The sequence below is a fragment of the Tinamus guttatus genome, unplaced genomic scaffold, assembly GCF_059628265.1.
Source record: "Tinamus guttatus ecotype Peru unplaced genomic scaffold, ASM5962826v1 Tinamus_guttatus_pri_ptg000010l, whole genome shotgun sequence".
NCBI lineage: Eukaryota > Metazoa > Chordata > Aves > Tinamiformes > Tinamidae > Tinamus > Tinamus guttatus.
Window position 1 is genome coordinate 94,275 of NW_028288544.1, and position 24,990 is coordinate 119,264.

At 50.8% G+C, this 24,990-nt stretch overlaps 1 protein-coding gene across 1 annotated transcript in view; it reads left to right on the top strand.

Annotated features, from left to right (window-relative positions):
• The first annotated feature begins 22,783 nt into the window (after positions 1 to 22,783).
• FOXO3 (forkhead box O3) overlaps positions 22,784 to 24,990 on the top strand; it is an 82,758-nt gene continuing 80,551 nt past the window's right edge. Inside the window, exon 1 of the mRNA XM_088522377.1 lies at positions 22,784 to 23,387. Coding sequence (XP_088378503.1) covers positions 22,854 to 23,387 — 534 coding nt within the window. The 5' untranslated portion in view covers positions 22,784 to 22,853. The remainder of the gene's footprint in view (positions 23,388 to 24,990) is intronic.

Here is a 24,990-nt window from a genome sequence, read left to right on the forward strand (position 1 = left end):
ACAAAAAGCTTTTAAATGGGATTTGGGGCAGTTGGAGGGGGTGGGAAGCAGGAGGTGCCCCTGCTTCTACCTGTGTGAGCCCTGTGCTCTAGTCCTGGTTTTCTGTTCTGATCACTTCTGCTTACTTATACTGGCTCCACTAGTTCTCCAAATACTTCTCAAAGCCTGTACTTACAGTTGTGTAGACTGCTGTGGTATTCCCACAAGAGTGACTACAACAAAGAATTTTAACATGTATTTATGAAAATTTCAGAGTAGATTGCATTTACATAGGAAATCTGATGTATACTTTCTGAGATTTTGTTTATTAATCAGGTTAATTTAATTAGGTTTCTCAACAGAGGAAGTATTGAGAAATGATTTTAATGCATGCAAATGTGTGTGGGTATGTATATTTAAAAACTACTAATGTATATAATTTAATTTTGTATGCATGTATATTATCCATGGCAGCCTCCGCTCATCAGGCTGGGCCTATGCTGAGGAGTCTCCCAAAACCCCAGCTGAGGTTTGATGCTTGGTGCAATAGCCCGGGAGGCTGCTTCCCACGTTAAGGTGTTGTAGTGGCCAAAATGTGAGGGGTGAAATGCCTCCAGATCAGTTTTGCACAATCTTTAAGGGCCTTAAAGTTGCTGGATTGGTGCTGTGCGCTTCTGTTACCCCACTGAGGCGCTGCTTAGGTTTTTAACTTGCAAACTGCTGTCATCTCAGATCTGCTGTGTGTATTTGTGTTGCTCTTGGTCTTTCAGCAAGTGCTGTTGCTGAGCTACTTTTAAGCATTTTTAGAAATAATGCTGTTGATGATATTTTGCTGTCACAGTAAGGAAACCCTTTGATGATAGGCACCATGTGAAGTGTTTCATTAATGGCCACATCCAGGCTGAGAACTTACTTCAGATACCCACTTGGTCAATGTTCCCAATGCCCCAAAGATTAAATTACAGCTTTGGGGCATGTAGCTGCTTTACAGGCACTTGAAAGCTGTATTTTCATTCCAGATTTTGTGCAGTAGATCTGGTTTTATAAATAGCAAAATCTTGCTTTCCAAACTAGTGCTTCTCAGCATTTACCTTCTCAGAAGTAGAGGGAACAATCCCAGTATTTGGGTTATGATGAGGAGGCCTCCAAAGGGCTTTGGGGGGCTGAAGATGCATGTTTTGCTGTTGTCATATTTAATCTAAAAAGAGAAACCACTAAAGCCTTTTTTGAGTAAATGTGATCATAGTGAAGCTAGATGGGTGTCACCCATTTTAATTCAATTTAAGCATGGAAAAAAAATGGCCAGTTTTCAAGCAAATGCCTCCAGACCACAACATGGAGAAGAACAGTCTCCCCATCGAGATGGGTCCAAGCAGATCGAGATCCAGGAATTCTCGTTTTGGAATTGCCTGGATCTGAGTTAGCCACGTGCCTCAGTTTCCCCGTTGAGAAAACGGCAATGACGTTAACTTCTTATTTACTAACACTGGAGCATGGCCAGGCTCAGCTCATTGATATTCTAAGATGCTCTCTGAGGCTCTGGGATGAAAATACTTCAGTAAAGTATGTAAATAGCGGAAAAATAATTCAGCCACTCAAAGTGGTTTAGTTTTCTTGTTTGGGTTACAGAATAAATGCCATCAACAAAACACCACATGCCTCTTTGTAGTGATGTTTTTCTTTGCATAATGCATCTATTTTAAAGAAAAAAAATGGGTTGTGATTATTAAAAAAAAAAAAGACAAACCAATTCATGTAGTTTTTCCATCTACCTAGAATGTAAAATTTCCCTTATGATTCATTACCACTTCTTGTACTTGCGAGCTACGGTAGCTTCATAATTTTGTTAGGATTTTCATTTTATTGTATACTGAGAATTTTTTTAAAAATAAATAATTTGGAGTTAATATATAACAAAATGGGCATTGTTAAATCCTGCTGTTGGAAAAGTATGCTGTAAAAGGAAAACCTAATAAATCCGGATTTTATAAACATTTTACTTGTTATTCATGGTATTTTCTGAATAAACAGGACTTCCTTGCAAAGCACGCAGTGAAATTTTGACCCTGGCCTCCCTGGGGCCGGCGGTGCCCAGGTTTGCCCGGGGTGGCTGCAGCGCTGCAGGCTGGAGCCCTGCGCCAGGCCCAGCTCCCAGGCCAGGGCCACGAGCAGAGTCCTGCGGCAGCAGCAGTGCCCTGTGTTGGAGAAGAGCTCCCAGGAAACCTCATTCGGGATTCAGAGCGGTTTAGGAAGCATGAGACTGCCCCCTCTCTGAAAGTTACGTAAGCGTTGGATCCTCTCTAAACTTCTGTCCTTGTTTTGGGTTTTTCCCCTCCCCTGTAGCATCCTGAAGCAGTGAGGTTGCCTCCAGGGTCTGACGGGACTTTTTGTTGCAGGGGGGAAAAAAAAAGGTTGCCTTTCTTTCCTTTTTTGCACTGCTTCAAGAATAGACTCAGGCAGCTCTGCCTGTGCCGGTCAGTCGAATGTCGTTTCTCTCCCTCCCTCATCCCCTCAGAGAGGAGCTGTGCGGAGCGCCGGTCTCCGGTCGGCCGGCAGCGCTGCAGGGCCCGCAACGCCCCGTCTGCGCCTCGCAGCTCCGCGGCCTCGGCGCTGCGGCGGGAGCAGGTTTGCAGGTTTGCTCGCCTGCCTCGCGGCGTCCCTGCGCGCGGGTTCTGCACTGTGAGGGCTGCTGCACAGGGGTGCGATGGGGACCTGGATCCAGGCTGGATCCGTTGGGCTGTGTCAGGTCTGGGCTGGGACCATAGTGGGATTTGCAGAGAGCTTTGCCACAGTGCCGGGTCGCAGGCCACGTATTTCATATCCTGCCTGTTAATGTTGCTGCTTCAGGTGCCCCAGGGACGCTCACGGTCCTGCTGGAGCTGCGCAGCATCCTGTGAGATGCCAAAATCCTTAGAACTTTCCCCTCCCAGCGTGCATTACTTTGTGAACATGGGGGCCTCTGCACGCTAGCAGAAGGGGAGAAATGTCCCCCCTGTGGCAGAGGGCAGCGCCTGGGTCTTCCTCTCCGGGCGCCACAAGGGGCGGGCGGCTTCTGCGCGAGAGCGGAGTGGGGACAGAGCAGGTGGGGGGCGCAGGCCGCTCGCTCCCTCTCCAGCCTGCCGCATTCTCGGCATATTTGTAAAACAACTTTTGTTTTAAATTGAATTGAATTCCAAGAGCGCCATTAAAACACAGAAATGCTTCTCACTGACCTAGTACTCTGCATTCATGTTGGTAAAATTTTGGATGAGTTTCTATAGTCCTCCCGCCAGTTCTTTGTCAGGGTGAAGGGTTTAGTTGGCTCCGTTAATCCAGTCTCTAGCTGAAATTGTTCATTTAAATCGTTATAAAAATCCACTCTTTTCCAATGAGAATCCTATAGTCCCAGATTCAAGTACTGCTGCCAGTGCAAAGATTTCAAATTCTTTGAGTGCAATCAAACACTGCCAGTCCAAAGCCAAATTACAAGCACTTGTCCACAATTCCCCTTACTCAGCTCTAAGCTAATTTTTCCAGCAGGCAACAATAGCCTCAAAAGTATAGGAAGATTGTTAGAAGAGCTTAAGAATGCTTGATCAATTCCTTCAAAAGCTGTAATATAATTCTACCACATCCTGCTATCGCAAAAAGCAAAAACTTCAGTTCCGTGACTTAATATAATTTTAGATTAATAGAGATCACAGCCACTGAAAGATGAAGCACGTTGCAAAAGATCAAGTGCTTGTTTAAGCTAGCGTTAACTGACCCAGGAAAAGCAAGCTGCCATGAAGTAAAAGCTTTCTTTGTATCTTCTGTTCTTTTGCAATTAGTTGAGCCAAAAATACTTGCATAACTGGTTTATTCTACTTACAACAATGGGTAATTTTCAGGTCAACAAAATGACATGCGGGTTGGTTGAGTTTTTTTCTTGCAGGCTTGTTGAGAACATCGTTTGCATCAGGTCTTCCTCATGTTCACCCTTATGATGTGTAAAGTGCCGATCCGTGTTTCCCTGGTAAAGTCAAGGTTCAAGCACCCTGCAAACAACGGGCAAAGTTAGTTGGGGGGAAAGAAAATCAGGTTTGTTGAAAGCACAGGCAGAAGACCAGTCTGCAGTTGCGGTGCTCTCAAAAAAAGTAAAATTTGGGAAGGCAGCAGAGAGAGAAACAATTACTGTCCAGCAAAATTACAATCTGAATGGGCTACCATTTTCAGTGCTCAGATAGGATGGCAGTGATTGCTATAGAAATTCCTGCGAGGGAGACAGAGGTTTTCCAGCCCTGGAAACTGCGCATTGAGGAGGTTAGCCTGGGTGCAAAGCCCATTCAGCGAGGCAGCTGCCGGTTGCGCCCGTTTGCCAAAGCAATTGTAGGCAGTGCTGATTGCAGGGCCCGCGGGACGGGACGCACCAGGCGCATTAAACTGCAGGCCCAGGCGCGCGCGGGCAGCTCGGGAGGGAGCCGGCACCTGCGCTCGCTCCCCGCAGCCTCTTCCCTGGTTCTCTGCTCAGGGACAGGTACTGCTGCCACTGCCACCGCTGCCGCAGCGGGGGGACTTACAGTATCCAAACCGTGGGAGAAGGGGGGCCAGCCGGCCTCCAAAGGGGTCCTCTGGGGAAAGGCAAAGCAGGCATATCCCCAGGTGCGTTACACTTGCATGTATACTTATATACGCGTGTCCTTATGTGTGTTCATACGTATATATATATGTATATATATACACACACACACACACACGTAGACACGCTTAGTCCAGGAGCTGTTAATGGATTTTGCTCTCCTGGTAGACTACAATTGCTCCCATAGTCCTAAATTAAAGCTTGGTTAATGGCCTCCAATCTGTCAATTTTAGGGAATTTGTTATTGACATAATGGAGAGAGTACCGGAGTGCATCACTGCAGCCCGTGCTGGAGGACACCTCTGTCTGCTGAGGCTGACCCGAATAATTAACAGCCTTACCGAGTGCACCTGAGAGGCCTCGTAAGGTGGAAGGCTGGAGGTTAAGCAGCTTCCGTCTTTAAGTGTCCATTACCCCAGTGGGGTTACAGTCATTTCCTGGGGCTACAGTGACTTCATAACTGATTGTTCTCATTTTAGAGGGATCCTTTCCAGGGATCCCTCACCCACTGCAAAGTTTTACCCTGCCTCCGCAGCAGGGCTGGGCTTCGGCCCCTGCTGCCTTTTCGACAGGAGGTGCCTGAGTTTGTGCGTCCTGCACAAAGCAGTGCGAGCAGAGCCCAAAATCTTGCAGGGGGAAGTGGCCTTCAGGGGAGCTTCCCCTTTCCTGGCTTAAAACCACAAGAGAGATCCCGTCTTCTCCCTGCCTTGGCTTCCCAGCACTTCCCTGTCCATATTCATGCAAACATCTACATGTGCTATTGCTCTGGGGAAGATTTTTCTGTTTCTCTAGGGCTGAGATGCGCAAAATTCACAGAAGGAAAAGTCTAGAGGAAGAGTCAGGATTCCTGGCTCCCCCTCCTCTAACTTTGCTACGTTTACGATCACTGACAACAGGCACAAGTTCAATGCTGTATTTTAAACAAGTTCAGGCAACACTGTCCATACCCCAGACAAAATGTGGAACTCGGGCTAGAACCGGGTACGCAGTTAACTAACATGTAAGCCTGAAATTTGCGAACAGAGCTCATGCTTTGCAGCAATGCTTGGGCTATGTAAGAGGCTCTGGAAGCCAAGCTCGTGGAACGCCATCATCTAGCTCCACCGTGTGTTTGGATCTCTCCTCTCACCACAGCGAGGAGAACGCGCTTCCCCTCATTTCCTCCTGTGCCCACTTGCAGACAATGGCAAAGCTCTCTTTTAAGCGTTATGTGTTTTGATAATCCCCCACAGGCAATTTCACCTAAATCACACTTGTGTGCTTCCCTAGCACTGCCAATCAAAATGCATTCCCCACTCTCCTCTCCTCTCGAGCATGTGTATGCTGGTCTCTCGCAGTAAGAAAACTGCAGGCTGGAGCTATGAAATTCCAGTTTTGCACAGCTTTCTCAGGATACTCAGAATAAAGGAAGGAGGCATCCAGGCAGTTCATGATCCCTGCAAATCTTGCAGCAGAAAATTCTGTTGCTTTCATTCCACTAAACTTTGGAGTCCAGCTCACTTATAGTTGCACCTGCCAGGACATCCTCGGTTGCCTCCAGGTTCCTCAGAGAAACCGACCTTCCCCTCTGCCTCTTCCCTGCAGTCACTGCACCACATCCACCAACAAAGTAGCTGTCACGTTTTGAAGAGAACAGAGTTAAAACTTGGAGGAATACATCAACCTACCAGTTGTGTTAGTGTTGGAGAACTCTTCCAGGTCTTAGTGTTAAGTTCACATCTGTCAAAGAATAAGAACACTGCCAGGGAGCTCAGTGTCTGGACACTTAAAAGATTTCTCAGTAAACTTCCCAAAGGAAGGGTAGTTGGGAGCCTCTATGTGAGTTGATAATTTGGGAAATGCCAGCCAAGGTACTTGCCCTTCTCCCTCTTTTTGGTGCAAAACACATTTCAGAGTTATTTCTGATTTTAAAGAACTAGTTCTGTATGTTCTTGACTAGAAAAATGACAAACAAATAAATATGCAATAATAATACAGTAATATATGATTATGATAAGCCAGAACAGAATTCAAAAAATCTTAAAATACCAAATGTAGAATAAATCTTGTTATTTATAGCCATTTTTGAAAGTAAAATCAAAATCAACCTTACTGAATGACCCCTGGTCTACATATACTTTAAATTTTAAAATTGCTTTGAAAAGTTAAGGAAAAAAGAAAAGCGCGTGTTGTGCTGTGAGCGGCCGAGGCCCGGTTGGAGGGCGCCTGCAAGTGTGGTGAGCACCACAAGATGGCGCGGGCGGCCCGCGGCACGCAGGACTCTCCTTGGAAACAATCTGGGAAGCGGGAAGGGATTCGCTTGGCCTCGGTCACATGCAGCTGTACAAGGCGACCCTGGCAGCCCAGCGCAGCCCCCGCCCCTTTAACAGCTCCTACTGCGGGAGATTTTATCGCTTTCCTGAGAAGCTCATTCCCAAGAGGTGGGTGAAATACGCTTGGACCTTCACCTTGCTAGCAAACTGAAAACAGAGGAAAATAAACACACCACATTAGCTTGGACAGAGGGAGAACTTTCTTTTAGGAAACCAGTGCTGGGAGAAAAGCAGAGCGCAGATCCCTTGCTCTGGCACGGCCTCAGCACTGCGTGTGCCTCTGCAGCAGCACCCGGGCAGCAGCTCCGGGGGCCTGAGCGGCACCTCAGCCCTGCTCGAGCAGCCTCGCCGGGACCAGCAATCACCCACACCCAGCTGCTCGTTTCTGTTCTGTTTTTGGAAAGCCAGGATTTCCTTGCAAGGAGGGCTGCTTTACGTCGAGGTAAACACAGTATTTCCCACAGCTGGATCACGTTCCACCGCTCGTGACCCACCGCGGGGGACAGCGGCCATGCGCCGGGCGAGGGCAGCCCCGAGCAGAGCCCCGGGTGCGCGCCGAGCAGGGGGCTAACAGAGAGCGACTGCCCTGTTCTGGAAGCCTGACTTTCAGTCCTGCCAGCCCTTTGCAAGCACACTGCTTGTCCGATCTGCCCTTCCCCTCGGGTAGGTAAATAGTATTTCTCCTACAGCACAAACAAGGAGGCTTAGATTACCAGTTGGCTTGACTAAAGCCACAGGAGGTGTGAACATCAGTACCAGGATTAGAGCTCAGCAGTTATTTCCTTCACTTCTAGGCTTGTTTTCAAGCCATACAAACTCAGCAAACCACAGAGTCAGCAAAATGGAGGGCTCAGCAATTAAATATCTATCAATCTACCCATCCAATCAACCACATGAAGCCATGGGCTTAGCAGGTTTCACGGAACCATCTTCATCTGGGGCTTTGAAGAACAGGATCAACAGCAGACTTCTGCCACCCAGTACACTTGTTTCACTGAAAGGAAAAGAACCAGGGATGAGGGTGGTACTTCATCTCCTCATACCTGGCTCAGAAATTCCAGTGTTTCCCCCAAATGAGGCATTCCACCCGCCTGTGGCTGCTCTGGCTGGCTTGAAGCACAAGGCTGGGACTTTGTCCATCCCATGCCGACAGCCTGCTGGAAGAGGAAAGCTGGATTCTGTGCAAGGAGTAAGAGGAGCGTGCCGTTCCAGCAGTGGTTTGGGTGGCTGGCGCGCGGCGCGCTTTACACCACCACCTCAGGGCAGAGTTGGGCCTTTCAGGCGCCCCACGGTGCTTTCCCTTCGGCCTCCTCTCTGCAGCTGCTCGACCAGCTTCCCAAACCGGCTGCAGAAGCATCAGCCAAGGGTTGGTTCCAGCACTCGCATGCTCTGAACACAAGCCACCGAGGCACCGCTCAGGGGACCGTGGGGCAAGGCAAACCAAAGGGAAATGATAATTCCAGCAGGCAGATGCAGCAGGGGCGCAGGCAGCAAGTAAAGAGAAATGAATCCACGGAAGAGTGAACGAGAGAATGGGTGAGAGGAGAGCACAGGGAGTATTAAGCAATGGAACGGATACAAAGCAGCTCTGCAGAGGGTGCCAGCCTCCTCCTGCCCAGGCCCTCCTGCCTCCTCCGCCTCCTCTGCTGCCCAGGCCTCAGCCCGGGCTGAGCGAGGCCTCCCCCAGCGCAGGGCACCATCGTGTGGAGACGCTGCTGCTCCCCCATGGGGACACCTTTGGGGAGCAGGGTTATGTGCTCCCAGGCTTCTCTTTATTTATGGGATTCTCAGTGCACATGGAAGTGGCTTTATGAGAACGTGAGCATTGCCTAGCTGCAAGGGCAGCTGCGATGACAAGGAGCGCTTCACTCCTTCCCTCCGTGTGGTTTGTCTCACCTGCAGTCCTGTCCGTTGCCTACAGCCCAAGGTACCTACACTCTCTCCAAAGTGGCAGTGAAGAGGCATCAGCGGGGACACACCAGCCTCTCTGTTTAATAGTACCTGTGTCCTTGTTGTTTTAAATGGGCAGTAAGTCACTGGGTGCACTTTGCTGTGTGTTTTCCTCTCCACACTCATCCTCTGCTGACAAGTTCAAGTAGCTCTTGGTGCAGTCCTGTTTTTGTCCTTCCCAGGCACCCAACTCTGCCTGTGCAGATGGCAAATGAGCCAAGGGTTTGAACGCTCAGTGTTGTACGATATTTAAGACCCTTTTGGGGTTGTATCCATTAATCCTCAAGCTCCTAGAAACTCTAAATTTGTGTGGGAAATAACATACATAAAACTGGTATGCCTTGGTCCCTGTGTGGCTTGCCTACAGGAGGAAGGGCCGTTGAGGTCTTTTTAAGTCATAAATTGTCATAATCACATGCTTGGAAGGGCGCCATGCAAGGAAGGACTTCTGCTGGTGAACTTCATTTCCATAAAGAACCCCTGGAAAAGAAGTCGTAGAAAACTGCCCTGCAGTTCAAAACCAAGAAAGATTATCAGTCCAGAAAGAATAAAGAAGAAATGAAGGGGAAAAAATCAGCATGCCACAGCATAATACTCTCTGCAGATCTCAGAAACACTTCAATCCCATGAAAGAACCTGCAACCAGTGGATACTGAAGTGCACAAAAGAGCAAACAGGCCAGTAATGCAACGAGTCAATTAACTTTGGTGGAACTGGCTTTTCTGGAAAATCAATTGGATTGCCAGGGTAACCAGATCACAAAAGCACACAGGACACAATCAACACACAGAAGGAGACAGACTTGCAGAAAAGTTGTATGGGCATGACAAAATTAAATGAGACTAGATGTCCTAGAAAACAGTTGCCACTTTCATCCTGTCTGTTGGCTGGGCTCCATGGCCTCACAGAAATATTTCTACAAGAATTGATTATTTCTCACATTCTGGGCCCCGGAGAGCTTCCCACACCACTCAGAATAGGTAGGTCTTTTTGAGTGCTGGCCTAGAGGTGAGATCTAAGCGAGCTGGGCAAAGCTACATCCTTCAATTATGCATTGCTAGGCATGTGACTGAACCCTGTGATCAGCAAGCTCAAAGGAAATGGAGGAAAAGGACTAGCCGCTTATTTTCCCCACATTTAGCAGTAGGATGTGCATAGAAAAGTAAAAGCAGATACACCAAGAAAGGAAGAAGGGACAGAAGCACAGAAAGCTAAGTCTGAGCCAGAGAACAGGGAGCAAAGGCGCGTTATTTTCTCAATGCTGAGAATAACCTTCATACAAAGTGAAGTCAAAAGCAGCATCTCCCTGGAGTTTAAAGAAGATGCAGATTCATGGGTTCAAGATGGCCCAAAACACAGGTCATTCATTTACAAAACTGAATGTTCCCGACAGGTTGGGAATATTTTGGGCTAGCTCCTTCCTGGGTCTATTTTCAGCTGCAGTTTTGGCAAATAGAAATAGTCACTGCAAGACTTCAGCCGGCTCTGAGCAATTTCCTACTCCCAGTCCTGTTCCTCTCCGTTCTACTGTGCCCTCCCAGGCTGAAGACCTTTGCTCATGCAGATCCTCTGAGTGCTCCCTAGGGACACACGCGCCTCTCATTTTCTTCTGACAGATGCATGGAAAAATGCATACATTTCCGTAAAGAAAAGAGTAAGAATACTCCTTGTTCTTAAAAAGGGTTTTCACATCAAAATAAGCACGGGGCTCTCACCTGGTATTTGGAGATCTTAGTTCAAATCTGCTCCGTGTTGTTCTTTTTGATCATTTTTCATCACTTTTGGTCGCTCACATCCCATGTCCCAGGCCCAGACTCTATGCACCAGGTTACTGACTGGTGGGTATTGACCGGAAGCAGATCCCTCTCTCTCCCTTCCTCCATCTGCCTTGTTGCAACTCAACCTGGATGTCAAAAAAAAAAAAACCAACACTCTTTGGAGCAGGGAGAAGTCAGCAGACTTCACCTAGAACTTGAGAGAACAGCAGATTTTTACATCATGACAAGCAGATGGGTTGGAAGTGGGAAAGGACTGTTAGCTTAGGAACCAGGTCGCTGGAAAAGATAAGTAGTGAGAAATTGTTTTCCCTCCCCAACTAGTTTTCCATTTAAGACATTCTCTGTGTTTTTAAAAATGAGATTAGAGTGCTTTTCTAGCTACAGATTGCAGGAAAAGGTATTTTGCAAAGATAGTTTTGTGTGTTCCTGGCAGTAGCTGTAGTATCTACACATTTATACTTCAGGATGAAAGGCAGCTCATCAAAAATTTCCTGACGAACTTTCATCTAAACAGCACATCACTGACATATCCACCCCATGTGGAATCTTTAGAAGGGTGAGGGGGCTCGTTTTGACACACTATGAAGAATAAGTGGTCCCAGAATATGTATAAGCAAACACGCAAGCCTCTTCCACTACTGTACCAGAGACTATCCATGTAATGCAGAATTTTAAGCCCAGTGGTAAAGGAATCATATGGAAACAGATGCAAGATAAATTAGAAGGCTTGGAAAACAGTGAAGTCCAAAGCTTCAAGAAGATGAAATGATAACAATGAAAAGAAACTGCTTATCCAAGCTATGAGGTGAGCTCCTAAGCATCACAGCTTTCCACTAACAGTCCAGTCAGATGAAAGACACTGACACCAATGGGCCCAGCAGGTTTGTGGGCTGGAGGGAAATCAGTATTGAAAATAATAATAAAGGGCTGAACAGGTAAAAGATACAGTCCTCTTAGAAACAAGGGGCACATGGGTGTGCTGCTGATAGGGCTGTCATTTCAATTCTTCCACTCCTGCTAAGTTCTGTTTTTCTCAGTCTGCTGGGGTCAAGGATAGATGGGCTTTATTAGATCTCCTGTAGGTCCTCTGGGAAGTGCTAGTCAGCCCTCTTGTACGTCACCGTCCTCAGCTCCACTGCCTCCCTCGGACCTGATGCCAGTGGCACTCACGGGTCTACCTGCGCTCGGAGCACATCCATCAGGAGCACGTCCCGCCTGGGCTTGGACGCATCTGAAGATGGAAAACGTGCCAACGCCCTCATCGCTTGCTACAGTGATTCATCACCCTCATTGTAAAAGAATTTGCCCAGTTTCTCCTATGAATTTATCTCGTGTCAGCTTTCTGCTACTCACTCCCGTAATTTACTAGATCAAAAAGCCTTTGAGGACCCAATATTTTTCTCCCAATGAAGTTCCTTAGCCATCTTAATCAACTCCCTGCTCAGGCTTTTTGGATCAGCTAAAAAGCGAGTGCCTCATTGTAAAGCATTTTCTTCGGGCTCTGAATCATTTTTGGGGGGTCTGGTGCTCCACTGCTGATCTTTCCAACAACACCGACTTAAAACACACAGCCACTCCAGGTCTCACTAATACAGTATATGCTCATAATCCCAGTTGCTCTCAAAGTCTCCTCCAAGTCAGAGCTTCCAGGAGGCTGGCACTTGGAGCAAGGGAAAGGCAGCCACACGGCACGTTCCCTGGCACTGGTATTCCAGCAGGTGAAGAGCACGGGCGACAAGCTGCTTCCCTGCTCGCTGTGGGATGTGGGTTAACCCTGGAAAGCACCATGGGCCCTGCGTAGAGAAACGACTCTGAGAGCTCCCTGCCTGTGCCAGGGCCAGCCCACATCCACGTGAGCATCCAGCAAAGGGCCCAGAGAGGCCTTGGTCCGGCTACTACATCCATGCTGGGAAACTGTTCGGGAAAGTGCTAGCGGCTGGGGCCAGAACTGCACCAGAGACCCATTACAGCTTCACAGGGGAACCCAGCGGGGTTCCAGTGCCTGGGGCTGCCTGGTTTACTGAACTAAGTGGGGCCTTAACACAGAGCTAGCCCCCAGGAAGGGAGAACAACTAAATTAATCCTGCGTTTCCTTCACCTAAACCCTATTTCCTGACAAGCTTGCAGGTTTCAGATCCGGCTGGTGCACCCTTCTTGCAGCGCAGGGATGCTCTAAGGACTGGTGCTGATGCTGGAGAGGCAAGATTTCCCTTTGAGCAGAGCCTCCAGCAGGTCTATCAGGCTTCTCAGCACAGCCCGATTTGTCATAGCAAGAGCAAGTACACAGGGAGAAAAGGCAAAGAGTAGGGAAAAATTGGTGCAAATGCCTTGTATTTAAGGGAGATGAGAGCTTTTCCCAAATAGAGACCCGAGCTTTCCCACAGGAGGCCTCTCCTGCCCTCAGGAAACTCAGGGTGGGGGTCACTTACCAGTGTGGAAGCAGCCGTAGCCCAAGACCTGGCTATTACAAAGCCAGAGATATTTCGGGCCCCTTGCAGGTAGCTGAGCAGTTGAAATATCCAGCCTGTGCCTATATTCCACTTTTTTTCTACAAGGGTTCTCTGACTAGGAGAGTGAAAGAGAGGAGATTTGGGGGATAGCCTCTCTCTTCTCCCTCCCCCTGCCCCCCCCACCGCCAAAAGCAAGACTTTATTGCTGCTAGTTTGTAGGATAGATTTTGTCTAGAACAATAGAAACTTCCTCCTCTACCACAGATTTTTTTTTCCTTTCCTATATTCTGTCACTAGCAGAAAGTGCTGAATCATAAACCTGGAGCATAGCGAGAAAGATCATGTGCGCTAGAAATATCTTACATCATTTCATGCTTCCTGGTGTGCTCTCCAGTGCCACGTTCCTCACTCTCAGGCTGCTTTAAAGGTCAGTTTCACAGAACAAATCCCGACATCCGAAATGGGGAATGTGCTGCCTCATCTCTTCTCAGATGATTGATCCCAGCATCGCTTCAAGTGGAATGGTGCTCACGACCCCTGCAACAGAAAAGCAAGATATTATTTTCCATTTCCATTCTCCAAGTTAATATTCAGCACTATCATAGCCACATTTCAAAGGCTGGGGGCTACTTCAGCAGTGTAATGTTATTGCCATCTATGGGCAAGTGATAGCGCTAGCAGTTATATTTAAAAAATTAAAACTAGAAAGGCATACCTAAATTGACAGCTGCCCTCAGGAAAGTTTTAAAGAACATCAAAGAGGGTTTTATTTAAGATTTTCCAAAAAGCTAAGATACAGGATCGTGATAAAAGTTAATCACAGACAGCAATTACTTTTCATGGCATTTGTCTTAATTCTAATTATGTAGCCATTCAACTGGCCTCATTTTGCCTGAGCAATTTTATTCTGATGCTGCAGTTTAAGCATGCTGGAGAGGTCATGTTAGATGTGTCCACCCAGGAAAAAAAAAAAAGTATTTTATGTTTTAAACAAGATTCCAACTCATTTGAAATGACTACTATTAGTTGTCATTATTTTAAAGAATTATAGACAACTATTGACAAATGAGCATCAGTGCTACGATAATGCTGAAGACTAATGTGCTTGCTTTATAAAGTTTTATATTAACTGGCTAACTTGCTAGGCCCAAGCTCCTGCCCTCGATCCCTGCAGAATCAGGGAAAGGAAAATTTTCAGGCCCCAAGAGCAAAGGCTGCTCCAGAGCTTGTCTGCCAGCAACAAAAAATGGGCTAATGCATCGGAGCTGCCCGAGCCCTTTACAGGGAAGGTCACTGCAGCACCGAACCTGGAGGGGAGAGTTGTGGAAATGGTATGGAAAGGACTGGAGCTCAAAACAAAACAAAAAAGACTCTTCCAGTGAAGTCGGAACAAAACAATTTGGATAGGATTTCTGGAGGAAAGAGGTAGAGGTGTTTGTGAATAAGCACAAGGAGAGGCGCTTCCCGTTACCACAGGATCATAAACAAAAGCACTTTTGTGCCCTCCTGGATTACTTGCTCTTATTTTCTCTTGCAGTCACATGCTTATGCAGGCCTGTACTGTTTGAAAACATAATTCACTAAGACACTATAAATTGCAACCAAATACTGTACTGTTAATACGGACTTTGCTTCCACTTCTCTGTTACTTGGTATCATTTGTTTCCCAACTGACTCCCTTGCCAGACCAAATCCACAGGGAATACTTTAAAAGTTGTTTTATTGATATGTGTGCTATGTTTCCAAAGCACATCAGATTTATGGGTTCCCCCCTCCCCTTTCAGCGTCGTCGTTTCAGGGACATACCCTTCTTTTCAGCAGATTGAAGCAAGCAGTAATCTGAAACAGATTTGGTGACCCTATAGCATTAAATCACGCTCTGTGGTGCTTTATTCCTGCTCCAAAAGACTTTATGCATTAGCAGGTACATAAAATGGCACCAGAGACTGAATGCATACTGAAAAGTAATAAATGACTCCATATGGCCTTAATTTTTCAAAGCAGTGCACCACTGTTTTAAAGCAATAGTGCTTAATTTTCCAATTAGGAGATTTTAAATAAATCTTGTAACCCCCAGCTATGGGAACACTCTCACTTCAGATATTTGTCCCACCTGAGAGATTTGGGCACACCAACAGTTTTCACAGTCAAATAGTGTCCTTGGTTAGCTAGCTAGCAAGGGTACAATTAGCCAAGGCAGTTAATTTCTTCTTTTTATTTAAAAAAAAAAAAGCTTGTGTCATCATTACTGCAGACACAGGTCATGGAGCCTCCCCAAGTAAACTGAATAATCATACGCTGCTCTTTAAGCTTCTTGTACTCGAACGTCTGTCAGACCTCAGCTACACTTCCACCCCGACTTTGCAGGCTGCTTGGAAATAAAGACCCCCAAACCTACTGCAGTAAACCAAGGCTCTGCCTAGATATATTTCAAGCTTAATATGCCCATTATGAAAAGTAGCTGCTGCATTCAGAAATGGCAGATCGTTTCTCAGCATGTATTCAATTATGTGTGCTCACTTAAATTACACAGGGAAGAAAAGAGAGGAAGGAAAAAAGGGAAGTTTTACTCTTTTACTGTCATTGGACCTCGGTGAATGACTTGAACCGCGTGTCTCTGGTGGAATGGGTTGCTCAGCTGAAGGAAAGGATTTTGCAGGGCAGGTGCGAGGATGCATTCGACAGAAAAGACTTCAACTTTGCAAATTCCTGGAGGAGTTTGCAGGGCAGTTAGTTATAATTGCCTGCCCCAAGCACATTTAAAGGACACTCACATGAGCCACGAGGAATGCAGGCCTGTAATGCCACAAGCAGGACTCAGGCTGAAGCAAGGCACCAAAGTCCAAAACTGCACTCCCAAAAGTTCCTGCTCCTCAACCGATGCCTAATCCTGGAGGCTCTGGAGTCCTATTTTTAGCCTGCCAACATCTCAAGATACAGGACATTCTGCCTTGGGCATTCCCAGGGCCGCCCTACGTGAGACAACTCTGTGCCTTTCTTCCCGCTCGGCCCAGTTTTGGAATTCGGAGCTCAGCCACGCTTCCCTGCAAGCGGAGGCCCCCGGAGCGCGTCCCACGCATGCCAGTGGTGCTGGCCCCTCGCGACGCGCTGCCGAGATCCTTCTCCTAGGACAGGAGAGCGGAGAGGAGGCACCCAGCGAGATGCCCCTGCTCTGCTCAGGCACTCCAGAAATGTGACCCTCTTCCCACCCTCTTTCCGCCCGCCAGCCGCGCTGCCAGTCCTGAGTCAGCAGCCGCTCGGTTCCTCCCGTGTGGGAGAGGGAACCAGCTGCAAGTGCTCGTCCCAACTTCCCCACCACGTGCCTGGCTCCTGGCAGCTTTTGCTTAGTGCTTCGCCAGCCCCTTCGAGCCCTTTCCCAAGCCCCGGGGGGAATTCCTTCCCTCCGTATGCCTCGCGGTGCCCCACACCAGGGGAGCTGAGGTTCACTGCCCTCCATGTCTGCCTGGGAGGGTTTGGATGCCTCTCCCTGAGCTTCCCGGGGAGCATCGCAGCCCAGAAGGCAGGCCGGTGGGGACGAGGATCCACGGGAGCCATGGAGCAGAGGCCACGGCCTAGCAGCAGCAACACTGCCACAGACAAGGGAGGGGAACAACCTCGAGCTTCAGTGCCATTTTCCAGCACTGCTTCTGCACGGGACAGCCAAAGGACAAAACCCAACGCTCAAACGCACATCTCCAGCTCCAACCTGTGCCAGTGCTCTGATTGCTGGGGATACGGGATGGGCAGCGTTTGTGCTTCCTCCTCCAGTGGCCAGGTGCAAGTGCAAATAGCGCAGCCTTTCTCGGGTCTGTCAAAGAAAGGATGCGGGCACCCGCTCTCAAAAGGAGAGGCCGGGCTGTAAATCCCAACCGGAGAAGAATCCTCTCCTGCACCCCAACTTCCCTTCAGCTCATCCCCGATTCAGGTCTCCGCCGTACATGCGGACATGGGGACGCAGGGCCGTGAAGGCGGTTATGTGGGGGCCACGCTGTATTAGTGCTGCGGTGACAAACCGGGCACCCAGGCTACATGTCTGCACAGATGCAACAGCCACCTCGGGGGCACTTGCTGTCCCATGAAGACATCCAGCAACGCCGGTTTCAGAGGCACAGCGTTCTCAGGCCTCCCTGCCACTGCCCTCAGCTTAACGGTCCGGTCCGGTCCGGTCCGGCGGCGTGAACCTCTATTTCTGCCTTCCCCCCCCCCGCCCCCGGCGACCCCTCCTCGCGACCCCTCCTCGCCTCGCGCCGCATTTTACTAGATTGTTTATTATTGTCCAGGGGGCGGGGGCGAAGCGGCGGCGGCGGCCAATGGGGGGCGCCGCCGCGCTGACGGGCGAGGGGCGGCGGCCAATGGGTATCGAGGGCGGGCCCCGGCGGTCACGCGCCGCTCCGGAGCATGACATCATCTGTTTGCACGCCGCAGCCAAGCTTGGTGCGGGCGGGGCGGGCCGGGGGCGGGGCCCGAGGGAGGGGCGGCCGCTGAGGGGCGCGCGGGGGGGCGCGCGGGGCGGCCGTTAACGGCCGGCGCTGCCGTTAACTCCTCGCGCTCCGGCGCCCGTTGGGTGCCGCGAGGAGCTCCCCGCGCACCGTCGTGGCCGCGGCAGTTAACGGCCACGCACGTCAGGCGATAATAAGGGGGTGGCCAAAGCGGCCTGGCATAACCGGGGCGCTGTGGGGTGACAGGGGCGGGCTGGGTGGTGACACGCGGTGGGGTGACACGGCCCCGGTTGCACAAGGAGGCAGGGCCGGCGCGGGGCTGCGGCCGCCCGGCCCGGGGGAGAGGCGCGGAGCGGCCAGGCAGGCACCGGGGAGCATGGAAACCTCCTGCACGGCGGGGCAGGCAGGGGGAGGTCATTAAATGCCTCCCTGAATCATTAACAGAAGCTGCTGCTGCCGAGATTAAGCCCTGTTACAGAGATTAAATCCTTTCTTTTCATCTCCGCATTTTTTATTTTCTTTTTCAAAACTTGCTGAATCTTAGATTGATTTATTGGACCATAATCACCTGAGCTGGGTAATTGAATTGCATGTGTTCCCCAGGGTTTAAAAATTATGGCGCAAACTTTTAGGTGGTATAACGTCACCCTAAAAACAAAAGTTAAAAGACTTTTTAAAAATAAAATTAGCTCTTTTTTTTTTCCTACTATCTTTCTGGATACTGAGCCCTGAGAATGTACCCGGGTCCATGGGTAATTAGAAACTTGGCTGTTGGTTTAAAATGGAAAATGCGTGTTCGTTTAATCGGACTTTAAGGGCAGATTTTCAGGAAAACACCAGTGTTGCAGGACTCATAAATAAAGCTGCAAGAGCTGGCCAGACAGCCGTGTGCTTCTGTGAGCGAGCGTGCGAAACGCTGCTACAGACCTGCTCCTTCCATCCACAGGAAGCCACGGATCCTTCTTGGGCTGCCTGGTGCTTGGGCCTTGGCAGCGCAGCTTCAGCGGATGGGAGGACAGCTCAGGGACAACTAGGAGCTATAGGTTGGATTTTCCCACTTTCTTGCATCACATAAAGACTGGAGCTTTTGAGGGTTTCTGTAGCAAAGATCAGGTAGGGAAGGGGTGCTCCTCTCCTTTCCATAGCAGTAACATCACCATTTCCTTCTGCTAGTGCATAGCTCTTGCTTCCTCCTCTTCTCTGTTACAGTGTTCCCTCCATCGGTTCGCAGGATGAAGCCCAACTTGAAGTGATCTATAAATTGCTGTTCATCACTTAAGGGAAATTTGATGGCCTGAATTCTGTGGTCATCTATGGCAAAACCCCTGACGTCTCCATGGCATGGCCTGGACTCCTGCTCTAGCTCTGTCTGCCAGGGAGCCCCCTTGAACCCAAGGGTTAAGGTCCCAAAGCATGACGCTGTCTGACTTACAGATGACATTTCTTACTGATGAGCAGACAGGTTGCTCTGAAACAGCCACAAAACCTGCTCCCTTTTGCCCTGTCTGTACTGAAGGGACGTAGTGGGGATCCCTGGGAAGAACAAGCAATACGGTGGGGGAACATCTATCTCGTGGGGTGCGTGTGAGAGGTAAACGGGGCTGCCGTTGTGGTGGACACAAACCCACTGGAGAGGGGGCTCCAGGTGCTCACCAACCCGTTATCTGCTCCTAAGTGGGCAGCCATTGTTTGAAGTCGCTGCACGGCAGCGCTGTTGGGGAGCAGCAGCGCGCTTTGGGTTTCCGTAACCACGAGCTTCAGGTCCTGCAGCCCAGTGCAGCCTCGCCTGGACACCCTCAGCTCTGCAGCGGGACGTTCGCACTGGACAAGGGAGGTAAGGCCAGAAATGTGTCACGCACCTCTCGTGCTACCGGCCCAGGGAGAGAGGAGGTTGGTGGAGCATGAGGGAGTGGTTGTACCTGGGTTGCTGCCATAAGCTGGTACATTATTGTCTCAGGAAAAAAAGACTTTCCATCAACAAAATGGAAGAATCAGAATGAAAATTGATCCAGCGATAGCCTTCTGTGGTCAAGCGTAGAGCTTTAAAGGGTTCAGCTCAACACAAAGATCGCTTATGCAGGCTCCTACTTGGAGCTCACATGGTATCATATGAACGCTACTTTTCCCCAAGCAGTAGGCAAGAGGATTCACATCTCATGGGCCCTGAATGGTGTGGGAATAGCCAAGCTCGCCCAGAGGCGTCACACAGGGCGGCGGAGTGGCTGTAACCCCACCAGATCCATGTTATCCATCACTGAGCTCTGTCTTCCATCAAAGAAACAGATAGCCCCAAAACCTTCTGTATAAGAAGGCGGCTACGTGATCCGCCATCATGGATGCACATGCTCATCATATAAACATGAGCAGGGATTATAGATAAAAAGAGATGCAGAGGAAGACACAGCACTGCCATGAAAAGCCTGCAGTCTAAGTAGGCACAATAAATGAGTGAGGCTTTTGAATGGCCTCAGGGCTGGCCTAACTTTATTCCTGTTGAAGTCGGTGATAAAACTCCCATAAACGGAGCCTTTTTGAAAATCCCACCCTTGGGGCATTGAAGTACTTAAAGGAAGAGACTAGAAATCTTGCAGGCTTTAGATTCAGCTGTGATCAGTTTTCCTACTTATTTCAGTTGGCCCAGTCATGCAACAGGGCTAGACAGGTTCATCTGCCTTTTTTTTTTCTCGCACAAATTTGGCAAAGTAAAATGTGCAAAACAATTGACGGGTGGTTTTAATTCTGCCTCTAAATGCAATATCACAGGCAGGAAATGCTGCGTGGAGCTACAAAGAACTGGTACCCTGACTATTTTGATAAAGGCCGCATAGCTGATAGGGCAATGAATTTTGAAGAGGGAAGATAATCTTGCAGCAAAGGCCTACGGCTGGCACGCGGGGATCTAGTTTTCTTTCTCATTTCTGACACCAGCTTCCTGCGTGACCTCAGCACAGTCACGTACTCTCTCAGCACCTCAGTCCATCATCCCTTTAATAGGGTTACTACTTACTTACTTCCTTTCTCCCGCCCTGTACCTGTCTTCCTTGGGCTGCAATCCTGCCAGGGAGTGGAGCGTTTCTGACCACGTGCACAGCCCTCACCTAGTACAATGAGACCTAATGGCCATGCCTATGCAGTAATGCAATGCCAATTAAGTACATTATCGAAGACAATAATATCATATAGGTCGAAGTGCTACGCTGCCCTGGACCTAATGAAAGCAGGCAGGTTTCGGCATTGGCCCAAAGCTGCTCCAAGTATTTGAAGGCTTTGAGAAAGGATTGAGCATCTTGTCATCTTGAGCAGCCTTGTCTCATCTTGGCTTGTGACTCTTCAGTGCTACAGATAAGCAACCGTATCGCAACTGCGCCACAGCTGATGTCTTTCGGAGATACCGAAACCCCTTCAAGCCCCACAAAGGGCCCCGGTACGACAAGAGCCATGGCACAACACACACGACTGTGACCTAAAGTGGACTCGTGCTCTGAAATGTGCTAGCTGCAATGAAAATTACCTCCACTACCTGAACCTGCACTTATTCTGATTAATTCAGTGAACCTTCCATATTTAGGTAAGTGGGAATTAATCGTATGCATGCTGAAATGCTGTCCCCTGTAATAAAATCAGGCTGAACTGTTCCTAATGAGTGCCACTTGAATCTGAAATACAGCTAGATCCTAAGGGCCTTAGCCCTTATTTAGCAGGACATGTGAGGTGCCCAGGATCAGGGCCTTAATTGAACCAAATGGCTTTCAAATCTCATTGCTCATCTATGATGCTAAATAAATCAGGGATAATTTAATTTGTCTGCTGAGCGAGTTCCACCCAGAAATGCTTAAGAAGCACACACCTTCTTCTCCACGCAGGCAGCTGTCATTCTGCCATCTGAGACAACACTATTTCTGTCTCAACGTAATCCGCGGTTTCTTTGGGTCGGTGCAAAGTGTGCAAGAACCGACACCTTTCCACGGCCTCGCGCGGTGCTTACGAGGACAGCTCCATTAGCGGCTCGGGAGCTCTGCGGGCCACGCGCGGGGGACGCGCGGCCTCCGCGAGCCGCAGGCTCCGGCGGCAGCGGCGAGGCCGGCGCTCGTGGCGGCGGGCCCGCCCCGGGGGCGGCCCGTGGCGCCGTGGGCGGGCGGCCGCGCCGCGCGGTTAGGTTGAGGCGGGCCGCGGGCCTCTATAACTTTGTGCTGCCGCCGCCGCTGCCCGCTCGCGGCAGGGATGCGGAGGCCGGCGGCGGGTGCGGGCGGCTCCGCGGCTTCGCCTTCCCCTTCCCGCGGCGGCGGCGGCTGCGCCGCGCTCGCTTCCTTCGCCTTTAAAGGGGAGGCTCGGCGGAGCTGAAGGCGCAGGAGCAGCAGCAGCGACCAGGCGGCAGCAGCGGCAACAGCAGCAGCAATAGCAGCAGCAATAGCAGCAGCGGCGGCGGCGGCACCGCCGCTTCTTCCTGCCGGGGCCGCGATTCGCGCTTTCTGCGGGCGTCGCGGGCGGCTGCCGAGCCCCCTCCCCGCTCCTGCGGACCCCCCCGCGGCGCGGCGCGGCGCTCGCCGCCCCTCCGGCCTCCGCTCTTTAAATGACTTGAGTGAAGCGGCGGGGGGAACTGTCAAGATGGCAGCAGCAGGAGCAAGGAGGTTACGAATGTGGTGGTGATGCTGGAACAAAACCTATTCTCCTCGGCAGCCCTAGGGAGGGCTTAGAGCTTCTGGACCTGTTGGAAGACTGGTGATGTGATTTGCTTGCTGTGTTTACTTGTTTTCTTTTTTCATTTTTTTTTTTTCCTGAGAGAAGGATTTTTTTTTTTAAAGCCGGCTACCCCCCGGGTGGCTTCCCCTCCTGCCCCCCAACCCGCTGTGAGATTTTGGAGGGCTGCTGGTGTGTGGCTCAGGGGTGCTGCGAGGTGGCAGGCTGATGCCAACGTGCGGACGGATGCCTGCTGAGACTTGGGCTGCCTCCGGGGCGTTTTGAAGAAGGGGCAAAAGTCTTCGGTGCGGTCTGAACCCCCCTCCCACCGAGAGAGGAAAAAAAAAAAAAAAAAAAAGGAGAAGAGGTGAGAGAGAAAAAAAAAAAACGCCCAGGGAGATACCTGCGGAAAGGACAAGCGGCGAGCTCGGAGGAGCCGCGGCCGGGCCGGAGCGACACGAGCCCCTGCATGGAGTGAAACATAAACAAACGCACACGCGGAGCGCAGCGCGGCGCGGCGGGCGCCGCCCGCTCGGCCGTTTTAACTCCGATTTTGTTTTTTTTTTCCCCCGTTTCCCCGGCGTTTCCCCCGCCCCGCGGGGCGGCCCGCGCGGCGGGGAGCGGCATGTCCGCGCGCCGGCCCCGCGCCGCGTGAGCCTCCCCGCGCCGACATGGCCGAGGCGTCGCCGCCGCGGCCGCTCTCGCCCCTCGACGTGGAGCTCGACCCCGACTTCGAGCCGCAGAGCCGGCCGCGCTCGTGCACCTGGCCGCTGCAGAGGCCCGAGCTGCAGGCCAGCCCCGCCAAGGCGGCCGCCGAGCCGCCCGCCGACGCCGCCTCCATGATCCCCGAGGAGGAGGACGACGACGAGGCGGGCGGCTCGGCCATGGCCGTGGGCAGCGCGGCGCCCGCCGCGGCGGAGGAGGCGGCGCGGCCGCCGGCGCCGCTGCCCGGCGGAGGCGCCGAGGGGCCGGGCGCGGCGGGCGGCGGGGGGCTCGGCGGCGGCGGCGGCCCCGCGGCGGCGCCCAGGAAGTGCTCGTCGCGCCGCAACGCGTGGGGCAACCTCTCGTACGCCGACCTTATCACGCGCGCCATCGAGAGCGCGCCCGACAAGCGGCTCACGCTCTCGCAGATCTACGACTGGATGGTCCGCTGCGTGCCCTACTTCAAGGACAAGGGCGACAGCAACAGCTCGGCCGGCTGGAAGGTGAGGGCGGGCGGCGGCGCCGGCTCTGCCGCCGGCTGCGCGGGGCTCGCGGCCGCGGGCGGAAAGTTGAGGCGAGGCTTGAGCGCCGCTGGAAGGCGGCGTGCGGCACCTTGCGCGGGGCTTCGGCGGGCAGGGAAAGGAGGGAAGAAAGAAGGAAAAAAGAGAGAAAAAATAAATTCTTGCAATGACTTTTTTTTTTTTTAAGTTAGAGACTTCTTTGGTGTCACTTGCGATAGGAAGGAGTAGAGTTGCTTCCATGCCGTCCTAGTCGCGAAGTCCGAGTTTAGACCAACTCTTACTTTCCTCAAGGAAAAAAAGACAAAAAAAAAAAAAGACGGAAAAAAAAAAGACAAAAACCCCAGACAGTCTCCCTCCCAGAACCGGTGGTCCCTGACCTGCTCCCAAAGCAGCGGAGGGGCTCCGGGTGCCGCCGTTTCACCGTGAGGCCGCTCGGCCCGTGGAGCTGTCACTGCTGGGCCGCCGGGATGCTCGGCTCGCGTTACCTGTGCCTCGGTGCAGCTCCGGCCGCAGCCCCGTTACATCCACAGGAGCGTTTTCTGCCTGGCGTTGTGACAGGCAGCCGCTGAGAGTGCTCCCCTGTTAAAACGGTAGGGAAAAGGAAAAAGCACAAAGCCCTGGTTGGGCTTGCTGGGTTGTTTACTCGGCACATAGGAACTCGGCACACGTTGTGTGCCGTCGGGCTTTGGTTGGCAAAACTGGGGCCTAGCAGCAGCTCGTGCTGTGTGTGAAGCAAATCTGAGGGGATTTGCAGACCTGCGCCCCCCGCCAGGCTGTGTGTGTGGTTATTAGTCTGCCCAAATGTCCCTTCGTGCAGCTCCGCGGCATGCGGGCACCGCTTGTGTGCAAGGGAGAGCCTGGCACGGGTCAGTCGCTGCCGAGCACCGTGAATAGTAGCCTCCTGGACTGAGTTTTTGGATGCGCGGCTGCAGGCAGGTTTGCAGGGGAGTTTTGTTGTATCCCAGAGAAATTAACTTTGCTCGTTTATGTCGCTGTCTTTGGTTCAGGGAGTAAACTTAACACAGAACAACTCGGAAATATTGTAGGGATGAAAAATTTTTACAGGTACCCCCAATGCTAGCAACTCTGTGCATATTTTGGTTTCTGAGCAGGGCTGGCTGTTGGGAATCAAAGTGTAGATGTGCGTTTTTCCTCTTGCATTACAGAGGAGATGTTTTACCGCTGCTTGTCGCAGGTTTGGGAAAATGCAAACACAAAGTTTGTCCGTGGGAACTGCTCGTCCTGCGTCTCCAGGAAATTGTAGCAAGCAGGAGAAGGAAGGTTCCTGCAGCAAAAGCACCCATGCGGTTTCTGCTCCGTTCGGTGGCAAAACTCTCCTCCGCTTCAGCAGAGGCAGCGTAGGGGCCGCGGCGCAAAGTGCCCGCCTTGAGTAGTATGCTTAATACAGCCACTATTTTTCTGACGATTTGTACTGTTAATTTGATATTGATTCCTTTCCTGAGCAGCATTAACTGCTCCTCGGAGCTAATTAAAATGTTAAAAACTTGGATCCCTTGAGATTCCTCGGCTATAATTTAGTTCGGGAGTTTCTTGCCAGCCTTTGTGATGACCTTTACCGGGCTCC